Here is a 13,712-nt window from a genome sequence, read left to right on the forward strand (position 1 = left end):
TACTAGTAACAACCATCAGCACTAACTAAACTAATGTAATTTCACAACTTACATAGAACAAATTTCACTTGTACAGTCAGTAGACTAGTGTAGTTGCAAGGCTTAATGCACTAGGTACCAAGTCGACCAGGCGATTGAGTTTGAGACCTAGCCAGACCAAATTACTTTTTTACACTTTAAATAATATTATTCATTTATTTAATTCTATCATTCACCAACATAGCAGACGAATATAACAGCATTTTTTAGGGTGGGAATGCAATTTTGCAAAATTATTTTTGCAAATATTGTTACTTTGTAATTGTTAACAAATGTGCCTAAGAAAAATATGGCCTTAATTAGGCAAAATCTTGAGACACTGAGTATGACCTTTCATTACAGCCTTACCCCCTTGACCTTTTAAATTAAAAATTTAATGGCATTAACCTAGAAGTAATCTGACCGAGTTTGATAAAAGCAGTTCAGTAGTTCTGGAGATATAAGGTGATTTAGAGACGGACACTGAACACACACATGTACATACAAATATTAACATTTGGAAAATTTACATCAGATTTTTTGGTTCCATAGGTGTAAAAATGTCAAGATTGAGTGAAAACCACATATGCTCAAATTGGACTGATTACAATACTTTATCTTCTAGAGTAATAGCTCTGCTAAAGTACTATCGAGATGGGAAAGTAAAAATATATATAAATAAATTTAACCATACTATAAAATTAAAAATCTTGTAATAAACTAGCTGTTGTTGGAAACAGAATTGCAAAGTGAATAATAATAAATATGCTGAAAAAAATAGTAATAATCTGTTACTCTTTGTAACTGTGTTTAAAATTGTCTAAAACTATTGTTTTGTATTCAGGTTTATTCAATTATGATGGTTCTTCAAGTGATAAATTTTGAGAACTTGAAGCACACCAGAGAAGTGTGTAATAGTGGATCTTTATTCTGTAATAGTATTTTAAATGAAATTGAACACATAATTTTGTTAATGTATAGGTATGACAATCAAGTTTGATTTTTGCACATTAATGATTTATTTAATGTTACTTTTCCTACCAGAGCCCAGTAAACTATTTCAATTTTTTTCAAGATGATCACCAGTTTTAAGAAAATGGTAGTGTAGCTGACTGTGCCCATTCATATTGAAATAAGAGTAAAAGCATTGATCATTTTTTAGTTCAATAAGTCCTTAAAATCTTATCTTTTTAAGCTGAAATTTACACAAGAATATACAGAGGATGATTTTGATAACTAGGTCAAATACTGCAATTATTATAAACGAAAAATTTTATGCATTTCAAATTCTGTGTTAACATGTGCATGTGCATCCATATCCACATATACACACACGCACACATAGATAATATGTACATTGTGCATGCATGTGTACACACATACATACATTGCTAATGAACATCTCTGGATGATGATTTTATGCAAGGTAGTGAACTTACCTCATACTTAAAAGTGTTGTTATCCATAATTTACTTTTATTATGCACAGTAGACAACTTTTGTTAAAATTTGTTTAAAATCTTTTTTACAAAAGTTACTAAATTTTATATCCTTAAAATTTTTCACGTGAAATTTTACACTAAAAATGAAAAGACCACATTGTGAACAATATGTAGAAAAAATAACTTTGCACATTTCAGTAAATATTAATTTTCCTACTTTTAATTTTATATCTATTATGAGTCCATTATTCTTTCATTAATGTAAAGATGACAAGAGGGAGGGGTCAAGGAGGATACATTATAAAGAACAGTAATCTGATTGTTGCAGTATTTTAATTATTGTTAATTCTAAGTTTTATGCAAGACAGCCTGAACTCTGGGAAACCATTAAATTTTTAACCGATTACAAGATGCTCAAAAAATTAGAATATTTTTGTAAAAATGACAGTTGAATATTGCAATATTTCAGGGTGTATAATGTAGGATTAGAGGAAAGTCTCCATTGTCACTCTTTTATAAATCTGAGAAAAGTAGCTGAAGGAACTGGGATGGAAAGCAAGAGGAACTGAACCTGTTCAATCATATTGTTTTTTACAACCTGATACTGAAAGGCAGAAGAGAAAAATAAAGAACTATGTTTTTAGTTTTTTGGAACACAAGGGAGACTAGATCCCAGTGTTTGGTATATCTACAATAAACTGGTTTTACCATAATCAGACTTAATTATTACGTCTGTGTTATTAACAGTGCTGACTGCTATACATATTCACTAATATTTGTATGGCACTTATTAGGTACCGTCATATACTATCAAAGTAATGATGCATTCCTTGTATTAATAATATAAAATAATCATTTTTCCTTTTGCTAATTGTGTTAATATTGTCAGAAGAAAAATAAATTTTTCAGAAATATGATGAATCTTTCTGATGCTGTATCATAGATTCTTACAAATTTTCAACATTCAAATGGGTGCTTTTGGAACAAAGTGGTAAGCCAAAGGTGTATTTATCAGATTGGTGTCGTTGTCACTGCTATAATTATTTTATACTGAAAAAATACACTTAACTATTTCCCACAACAATTTCTTCACTTAGGAAACTGTTTCAAGATTCGAACATTTTTTTTAGCCAATGGCTTAACACCTAAAAACTGAGTATGGTCTTGCACCTATATTCTTTAAGAACTTTAGATTTTCATTCATCACAAAAACAATTTTGTTGCTAATTTCATTATTGCTGACTTCTTATTCTGTCTTGCATTTTAAAATAGTTTCTTTGATGGCATCATCCTGTTCATGATTCTTTGAATGTTTGCATTACTGAGTTTACTCTGACCATTTGAATTCTTTTTAATATCTAAAAGTTTCTTTTATCTTGTCACAGTTCTCACTAAAGTGTACATTAAATTTGATGGTATTCATTTTTTTGAATAGTCTGAAAACATTTACTTCAAAAATAGTATTTTATTACGAACACCAAGAACTAAAAAAAAAACCTAAACAAAAATTTGTCTGAAAAGTAGAAAACTTGTCACAAAATAGAATACTTCAAGTTAATAAAAAAATATTTTTTAAAAGAATAAAACTAATAAAACACATAGGAATAAAAAAAATAAAATAAGACTAATATTTTGAATTTATTCTGATTTGAATGATGTCAGCAACTCATTTCAGGTGGCAAGAATGGTACATGTAAGGAAAACATAGTCAAAACAACAATAATGACAAAAAATAAGTATGCTGACATAAAATAAAACAGGTGGTACAGGCTAAATGGATGCTATGTAACTAACTTAATGTTAATTACGTCATCATGTAGGAGTTTCAAACAGGTGAAGTGATGGTGAATACATAGGATGATGTTATATTTTAATTCACTCTAGAATAAGTGAATTATTAAACAGTGAAGACATTTTTCAAATCTGCTGAATACCTCGTGAAATTACCCTGGATTATAACAAATTCTGTTTCTTTATGCTTTTGTTTCGATTTATATTATGAAGTATTAGCTACAGACCTTTTTTTCATGTGGGTGGTGGTATCTATTTAATCTTAGTAGCTATAAATAGCATTCACACCAAGGCTTAGAACAAACTGATTCAGAGTACTACTTGGAATTGTTTTATGTGGAAGAGGCATTTCTTCATTGCAATAAAAATTTTTTTTTAACAAATTTCTTATACAAGACTTATCAAATTTGATATCCTTAAATTTTTTACTTCAAATGATTCATCAGTGAATAAATCATAGAAGAATCTTTTTTTTAACAGAGGTACAGAATCCCTTTGTTAATTTACATAAGAAATATGTACCATGTTATCACAAATCTTAGTTATGCCATTTTAATTGATATATTTGACACAAAATGATTAAATTTAAAAAAATAATAAAAATTGTCGAAAGGGAACTGTCTCCCGCCATTAATATTTTGTTAAACATTGAATTCTTAAACATTGACTGTGTGAACAGCTAAGGAATGTGATAGCTAAAATAAACTATTAAAAAAATTTTTTTCTTATTAAAAGTTTACTTACTCTGCACTGTTTTACCGTAAAATTAAATTTTAAGTATATTTTTTTATATTTTTAGGCATGAGGATTTAAAACAAATGTTGGATATGAATAAGGATAGTGTCAAACTTGAAGCAATGAAACGCATCATTGGGGTAAGTTTGTTATGTATTTATCTTCTTTAGCATCAGATGAGTAATAAAGCAAGAGAGTATCGTGCAATTTAAGTTAACATACGAGTACATTTGCAATTTTTTCATATTCCAATTCCTACCTCTCTAAAATATAGGGTATTTTGTTACAGTCCCCTCCTGGTTACAGAATTAATACAGAATGTTATGTTCCCTTTTGCTGAAAATGGAATGAGACATTTCATTATTGATTCCTTTCCACTACTCAATCTTACTAATTTTTATCACAACTACCAAAAAACCAATTTCAAAAAACCAATTTCATTGTAAAAAAAGTGTTAGTGGATCTCCTTACGATAATAACATGACATTAAAAAAATGGTGACTAATACAAACCCCCAAAAAATACAGCCCACCTTTTGGTGATTTTGGTTGTCACACTACCCTCTCCGATCCCTGCCCTGATAGGCTTTACCAGAGGTTGTCTTATTGACTCTCTAACTGATAACATATTAGTCATCAGCCAGGTCTCAGTTGAAATGTCACTGATGTTAATGCCTTGGTTGACATTTACATCAGTGATTTATTTCTCTGCTTCTGCCTTCGCTGCAGCCTCTTTCAGACATATTCTCTCTTCTGTCCTACATCGTTGCCCTCGGAACTTGCTACCTGAGTTCATGTAAGCACGAACCCCACACCTATTCCAATACTTTAATTAACCAAAACTTAGAATGACTGTAAATGCCATAACTTTATATAATGAGGCTAAATTTCAGCTAAAAATCATACCACACAAAATTTATTAATCGCAACAATGGTAATTTAAACCTAATTTTGCCTTTAGGTTAAATAAGTTTAATGAAATCAGATCAACTTTAACTTGACTTCTGGTCTGGCCCACTGGGAGCAAGGACAGACCTACCACCTCGTATTGCTGCTCCATTGCAGAGTCCTGCATTACATTTACTTTTATCCCTGGTCCAGGCCACTTACGAGGGCTAGATCAATGCCTTCACTCTCTCAATCTGCAGCTCTATCGCAGGATTCCCTACAATTAACAAGTTGGTTCATTCTCAGGAATGTAGATACCACCCTACCGATCATGACACCACATAATCAGACCCCTTCAGTTGATCTTTGCTGGACAAGAAACGTAAGGAAGCAAGCCACTATTCTCTATGGATTTTCCAGTTAACCCGCTGATCCAGAAAAGAATCTACTCTCTCAAGTTTCCTACAAACTCTGGTAGATTCAGCCTTGTAACACAGGCAAACATAAAGGACATGGTCCACAGTGTCATCAACTCTAAGTCCAGGCAGAGGCTTGAGTCAGCCAAACCAAACCTAGCTAATCTCTTCCTAAAGGCACCATGTCCTGACAGAAATTGCATTATATATTGATTGATGGGAACCCACCTAATAGCTCGCAAATATCTAACATCTGTGAAGATACCATGCTTATATCGACCAGTAGAACATTCATTCCACCTAAACTGCCAAGATTCATAACCTTGGACTTAAATTTCACACAAAAGCCCTGGGACACCTTTGTAAAGAATACACATGGACCGGAAATTCAACCTCCAATCAGGATGGATGTCTCTACGAACACCAAAAACAGCATCACGTGCCTACTTTGCAACAAACTGCTTCTTGAATCAAAGATTCTTATCAAGGTTTATACCCAGATACTTTTGAATTGATATACCCTAACGGGAATGCCAGCCATCAATACTTGTGCTTGATGCTTATTAGCTAATTGACCTTTCAAAAACATCATAGTGGTCTTGTCAGGACTAAAGACCACCTTATGCTGAAGACTCTACAACCTGAGAACCTTTTATGCCTGAGTTGCTCTGAATTCAGTCTCATTACGCAAGTTTCCCTCAACCAGCAGCAGCCCATCATCCGCATAAGCAATGCTCAAATTCAACAATCCAGACAAGGAGACTTTATCTCACTGCCCTGCAGATATCCTTTAGACAGGGTCTTTCCTACTTTCAAGCCACCGTCATGAAGAACGACAACTCTGTTACTGAAATAACTTAAGAGAACCTTTATTTCATTTCATGCAACCATGCTTTAGCAATTGAAACAAGGCAGAGAGGGCCACCATAAATTATTGAAAGACCTAAATATATCCAAGAATATGCCAAAAATGTATTTGCACTCATTGGAGGAAGCAATATCAGTCACCTTAAGAATAGCATCCTCTGTGCCCTTACCAGGGGGAAAGTCATATTGGTTGTCCATCAACAGATGATTAGAAGTCAGCCTATTATTAATGCAAAGGTACAGGACTTATTTGAAAAACTTGCTTTTCACTAGCAAGAGCATCAGAGGCCTGTAAGAAGAACTCACGGTGGGGTTCTTGTTGCTACTCTTGAAGGGATGTTTTAGTTCACCATGTTTCCAACAAACTGGAAAATATTCAGTGAAAACATCCTATTATAAATCCCAGTTAAAGTAACAAGAATAACGTGCAACATGTGAACAAGAAACTCCATCATGATATACAAGCATATCAGGCTGTATTCCTGGCAAGGCTGCAGATTACTTGACAGACTTCTGTTTCAGTAATCTCGGAAGACTGTTCTTCAGAATGAAAACCTACAGTTTCCCTATGAACACACCAATGATATGAGTCTCACCGGCCTCAGTATCATCAGGCAGCAGATCATTCAACAGAAGATTGAGAAAACGATTTTTATCTATGGCATCACCATCCTGGATTGAAAGAGCCGACAGAAGAACATCTTTATTCTTCTTATGAACAAGTATTCTATAAACTACACCCTGTGGATCTCTGTTTCCTTGCTCTTGTACAAAACAGCGCCAGTAATTATACATAGAATACCTAACCTTTTGGAAGTACTCAGTTCTTTCCTACGATAATCCGCAAGTAAAGCTGCACACCAGTCAGGATTCCCCTTGACAGTTACAGTATGAAGGTATCCCTCAAAAACAGTTATTTGTCCTGGATCAAAAAAAAGTGATATTTTTAAAATTACAATTTTCATTTACCATGGGCTGTTTCAATTACCAAATAATAAATAACAAAATTATGTTGCTCTTAACAATTGAGTATCTGCCTGTTTTTTTTGTGCCTTTTCTAAACCAGTTGTTTGTTATATTGAAACACCGCTGAGGCGAATGAAACTTTGCAATTTTAAAAATATAACTTTTTCAGATTCAAGACAAACAATTGTTTTTTTTAGGATACCATACTATAAGTGTTTTTCAGGGATTTGTATTATTCACCATTTTTTTGATTTCATAATGTTTTTGTTGATTCACTTTTACAATGGAATTTATTTTTTGTGGTTGTGGTATCAGTTATTTTGGCTTTAATAGTTTTCATCACTTTCATATGATGTATATGATTACATAAAATAAATAAATGACATAAAACTGGACCATTTTATCCTTAGATTGTAGTTGTCAGTTTTCTTGTCAAAAACACTTATTTCATATATATGTATTATTTATTAATTTTTATTATTTACTAATGATAAATATCATGTGTGTTATTTCCATTTAACTGGTACCTTATAGACCAGTTAATTGTAATTCAGCTGTAATTTTACTGTGTTTACCCTTTATAATAATAAAAACATACCAAAAAAATAATCTCCTTTATTATTATTTTTGTTAATAATTAATAATTATTCATTAACTCTGATTTAATTACATTTAATTAATTTAATATTAATTATATTTCTTTTATATTTAATAAATATATATTTCATTTTATTTTTTATATTTAATTAAATCTTTTTTTAATACAGTACAGTCCTGTTTAACCGGACTTGCAGATTATCCGGACTGATATCAGGAAGGCATTTTTAATTTTTTTAAATACATTAAAAAAAGAAATACAGTAGTAGACTTACTGTATAATGTATCCATTTCATTGGCAGTTAGTTTGCACCAGTTTTTACGTACTGTAATACTAAAAGTATATATGTATTCAGTTTTAGATAACTCGTGTATTGCTTACCGCAAACATTTACTTTTTCTGAGATTAGAGTTGTCATGGAATATTTTTGTACAGTCAATATAATGACTCATGTACCGAAAATGTTTGTTTATAAACATAACCATCCTGCCATCACTTTATCACTCATGTTAACAATAGGGTGATGTAATGTTAATGACCGGATGTATAGGTCTATACTCACTTTTTTGTGCCCTATTTGAAAAACTTATTCAGAAAAGCAATACAGTACCAATATTCATTGAACTTTGTAATCGTAAGGCGTGGTTTTTGCTACATTAGTGATTGTGATTGAAATTTTGTGTTCTGTTTGGTTTAATTTAGTGGATTGTCAACTAAAAGAAAGAGGTTAGTCATTTCTATGGAAGAAAAACTGAATGCGCTATTTCGTGTAGATAAAGGGAATCTGTAAAAAAGATTCATGATGAGTTAACTGAAGGAAAGCAAACTGTTTCAGACTGAAAAAACACAGAAGAGATTAAAGATTTCTGTTCAAAATTGGTGACTAAAGATTGTTTAGGCAACTGGGTGACTATCAGAATGGCAAAAAGTAGTCAGCTAGACGAAGCTTTATTTATTTGGTTTACCAAGAGAGGGAGCATGGGGTTCCTGTATCAGGTGCCATTTTACAATCTAAAGCTTTAATTTTAAATGACAAATAAGGTGGTGATCCGTCATTCACAGCAAATTCAAGTTGGTTAGGTAGGTGGAAGGCTTGCCACAGAATATGACAGCTCAGTGTATCAGGGGATCATGCTGTTAGCAAAAATGATGACATCTTCAAAATTTATAAAAGAAGAGAATTTATCATTATCTCAGATTTTCAATGCTGATGAGACAGGATTATTTTTTTAAATGCTACCTTAAAAAACTTTTGCCTCAATATTAGACTCTGCTGCTAAGAGGCGAGGGATAAGGTTTGTAAGCAAAGGGTAACAATTCTTTTATGCATTAATGTGTCAGGCAAGTTGAAGCTCCCACCTCTTGTGATAGGAATATCAGCCAAACTTTGAGCACTGAAGAATATTAGTAATTTGAATATACTTCCATGTGTATACAGGTCACAAAAATCAGCATGGATGTCTTGCAAGATATTTAAAGAATGGTTTTCTTCACTCTTCGTCCCTGAACTGGGAAGATTTCTAGAGGAAGAAGAGCTACTACAAAAAACTGTTTTATTTATCGACAATGTCATCCAGATGCAGATGACTTGAGAGATGGTAACATCTTTATAAGATTTTTACCTGCACAAATGACAGTACTCATCCAACCTTTAGACCAATGTGTAATAGAAGCCTTCAAATGACATTACAGAAAAAAATTACTTCTAAAACTTATTGAAAGAAATAGTGAGACCACTGGAGTAAATGTTAAACAAATTAATATTCAAACTGTAATTTACAAGTGTGCTTCAGCATGGAATGAAATTAATGCTTCTACTTTGAAAAAGTGTTGGAACAAAATCTGGCAAGAAGTGAATTCTGAATTCAAAACTGAGATGACTGCTGAAATAAACAACAATTCCTTAAAACAACTTATTCATTGTTTAGACGATTCATGTGCTATCAAAGATGAAGACGTAACTGAGCAGAGGACTATGAAAATGATATAAATCACCAGCATCTAAGCTGTGATGATATTGTGTTCTTCAAATTCACATCCTGATATTGAAAACACAGAAGACAGTTCAGATGATGAATTCCTCAAGGAAGAAACGCAAGTTATCTCTCACGGAGAAACTATAGATATGCTTGGAAAGCTGATTTCATATTTTGAAAATCAAAATTAACTGTCTGTTCATCAACTGCTTGCTAAAGTGTTTACAAGATTGTGCAGCAAAAAACTGACCGTCATCATTAAAGCATAAAACTATGAAGGAAGGATTTTTTTAAAGTAAATAAACATTGATGTAGCTGTAAGTAAAGTTTGAATTTGAATTTCACATATTGCATTGCAATTACTATATAAGTAATTTGTTAAGATGTACTAAGATGATTTTAAGTTCCAGCATTTTACATTAATACTGTAGTGATCTCATTAAGCTGTAGTGTACGTATATTGTACATTTCCGGATTATTCGGACTTTCCTTCATCTAGACAATGTCCAGTCCCATCTAGTCCAATTAAACAGGGTTGTGCTGTTTTTTTTTTTTTATTTCATATTCTTATTTATTTTTATATTTAATTTATTAAAAAGTTTTTTCATAATCTTTCGACACATCCTAGTATTTTCTGAACTCTGTTACTAGTGTCACCTGGTGGAATATACACTGAAAAATGGAGGTTTCATTTTTTTTTGATGAGAAAAGAATAAAACATGTGATTGTACCCTGCTCTATCTGACTAAATATAGATGAAACATAATTTACTTTTTATAAAGCCAATGTTGGCTTGTTACTGGAGAACAATAAAAATGGCGGCTTCATTTTGTGTGATGAGAAATATTAAAAACCTGTAGAATGTGTCAATTAATGAATATTTAATAGTGAAAATAGCTTTTAAGTAAAGAAAAATATGTAATAAAGTGGTATTATCGGTTATCATGTTTGGGTATGTTTTTTTAGTGAACAAAAAAGCACCACATTCCATAAGAAGGTATACCATTATTGTGAATAACATCCATTAGTTTTTTCACTCTTGTTTTTTGGCAGAAATTCGTTCAACTCCCAAGCAGGAAGGAGTCTTGATAAACAATAATGTTTTCTGTTCCTAGTCATTTATAGGCATATATGTATTTATAGTCATTTATAGGCAATGTGTCATACATCAAATTACATATTTAACTGATTACTGTCTAACAATATGTAAATATACACAGCATATGTAAAGCAATTCATATCTAACTTTGGTTGAGTTTATGTCTGTTTATCTCATTGAAGTGTGTGCTTTGATTTATGACATTTTATTTTCTGTATGAGAATAAAGCAATATTGTATTTAGCAAAATTATGTGTAAACAAATACATTTTAACAATTTATAAAAAAGAAAAATTAAAAACGGTGCTTACAAAAGTAACTTTTCAGACTTTGGTGTCTGTATTTCAACTGTTTCAGATCAGATCAAAAACTAAAGTAAAACTCAAACAGCATAATACTAAAACATGAAATAGAAAAAAAATGATAGCATCTGAATACAAAAACTTAATTTCTTCAAGGAAAAGCTGATGTGCTTGCAGAAATGATCAGTTATGAATGCAAAAACTTTACAGCCGGTTCTGGGTAATTAAATAGATTGAAAACTAAATACAAAATTCAGTAGCTAAATATTTGTGAAGAGGTGTTATCTGTTGATGAAAATGCAACCAAATTTAAAAAAATTGGATTTAAGGGAATGATTAAGGATTAGTTGAGAGAGCACCCTAATGTAAATGAAAGAGAGTTAAGCTTTAAAATATTACCCAAGGAATTCTTGCATTTAAAAGTAAAAAATCCATTATGGAGTCACAAAATAAGCATGGTCAGAATATAGATATTAGCATCCAGTTTAATGCTATGGGAGTATTTTTTTTCATTTGTCATTAATGTGTATTAGTAATAAAAAGATTCTTGTAGATTAAAAATATTACAGAGAATGCATTACTAGTATATTACTCAAAACAAACAAGCACTTGGAAGTCATCTAATTTATATGAAATACGGTTCTATAAAAAAATTTGTATCCAGTGTTAAATGGTTTTTGCTGGTAAAGTATTGCCTGGAAAAGTGACTTTATTTATTGATAACTCATCAACACAGCCAGAAAACTTAGCATGTGGATAAAATCTACACAAAATTCTTTCTGCTCAAAGTTATCAGCCTATTGCAGCTAGTGGACCAATATGTTTTTTCTGTTACATACAATGTTACCATTGGTCGGTCATTAATGTTCTTTATTTTAGATTAATGTCAAAGATAAAAAAATTCTCAGAAATTTTAAATCTGATAGGTATGAAAAAGAAAATTTATTAATGTGCTCAAGTTTGGTAGAAAATTATTGTTGCAATCCAAAAATTTGTTTAATAGAATATTAACAGACAATTCCACTTATTCTGAAGAAAGCTTCAGTATCATAGAATTGATGAGAAAGGTTTTAAAAATAAAGAAGTAAAATAATGGTTAGTTTCTGACATTGAAGAACTGGCATACACTCTTCAAGTAAATGCCATATCATAAACAGAAGAAGCAAAAGTTGAACAGACTTGGATTAAAAAATTCCAGATTATGAAAGGTTGACAATGGAAGAGGCATTCAGTGCTTTAGGAGTTAGAAATTTCTACTGTATTCTTTAACAACATATATTTTACACCTTAGATATGCTTTAAAATGTTGTATGCTGAAATTTTTCTCATCTGTTATTTAATAATTACCCAATTAAATAATCTTCCATTTAATCCCATCCAATATTTTCTCTCATTTTTAATTTAATCATGTTTCATTACAGTTCATTAAACAACCTGATAAATCATCACTTTTTGATGTACTCTTAATAAAACATGATAATCACAAGATAATAAAGGGAAACAAAGATTCAAAGAAAATTTCCATTTTTTTTAAATTAAAAATATTTAACCTAATTATCATTATTTTTATGCATATAATTTCTCTTTAAATGTGCACTTCATAAACTGTTTTCTAGGTCAAAAAATGCATGTTAATGATTTCCAATTTATAGCTTATAACTTAATAGATGCAAGTAAGCCCCATTTTTTTTTTTTTTTTAGGATAATCTAAGAATCTATTATACTGTAATCCTAAAAATGAAGTGTTTCATAACAATATGGTAATTGAATGATTGAGACTTGTTCACAAGTATAGAACAAGAAATTTTCATGAAATTGTTTTGAAATTTCGTATTTTAAGCACCATATTTAAAATGTAATATCGTATTTACTTGTGTATGATGTGCACTCTTGTAAGACTTACATCTAAAAAATAATGGTGTAGTTTTTGGGAAAAAGTTAACGTGTAAAATTTTCAATTGATCTCTGTTTATTTTTTGTACAATAAAAATTAAATACTAAAATGTATATGTTAAAATTAAATTGTCATTAAATACTACATTACATACAAAAATTAAGGTAAATAAACACTGTAAAAAGTACAGAAATAAACAGAGGCTAGCAGGCACGTCTAAAACTAAAAAAGAGGTAAGAGCCCACTGCAATAACATCGTACAATCATTTTAAAAACAAGCAAGTTAAAACCCTATTGTAAATCAGAAGGATTCTTATTTGTTTTTTAATCTTCATTGTTGTTTGAATCTCGGACTTCAGACAGGATGTGATCATCTTCTTTGTATCATACAGCAGTCTTCAATTCTATCTAGGCTGTTAGAAATGCAATATTTCTTGAAGCTCTTCAAAAGCTGAACAAACTTAGTATAAGTATAAACTGAACATACAATACCTTCACTCAACTAAAACAAAATAAATACTATTATTTGTTCAGCTGAGATGGTTGTGTCCTATATAAAAATACCAGATGAATAATAATAAATGTTTTAAGAACTGGAGAATGCAGATAAACAAAAATGTTTATAACAAAGTTTTCTTTATAAACAGGCAATTACAATATACTCTTAATGGTTGTTGACTTAACATTAATTTACTGATATGAAGTCAAAAGTACATGTTACAA

At 30.9% G+C, this 13,712-nt stretch overlaps 1 protein-coding gene across 2 annotated transcripts in view; it reads left to right on the forward strand.

The window, feature by feature from the left end:
* The window catches only part of rb (adaptor related protein complex 3 subunit ruby), a 179,014-nt gene that overhangs the window by 17,922 nt on the left and 147,380 nt on the right, over positions 1 to 13,712 (forward strand). For both annotated transcript variants that reach the window (XR_012758107.1, XM_075377954.1), the window contains exon 3: positions 4,050 to 4,125. Coding sequence is in view for 1 of the 2 variants with exons in the window: in XM_075377954.1 (XP_075234069.1) it covers positions 4,050 to 4,125 (76 nt within the window). In the remaining variant the exon portion in view is untranslated. The remainder of the gene's footprint in view (positions 1 to 4,049; positions 4,126 to 13,712) is intronic.

The sequence above is a fragment of the Lycorma delicatula genome, chromosome 1 (assembly GCF_047948215.1).
Source record: "Lycorma delicatula isolate Av1 chromosome 1, ASM4794821v1, whole genome shotgun sequence".
Classification (NCBI taxonomy): domain Eukaryota; kingdom Metazoa; phylum Arthropoda; class Insecta; order Hemiptera; family Fulgoridae; genus Lycorma; species Lycorma delicatula.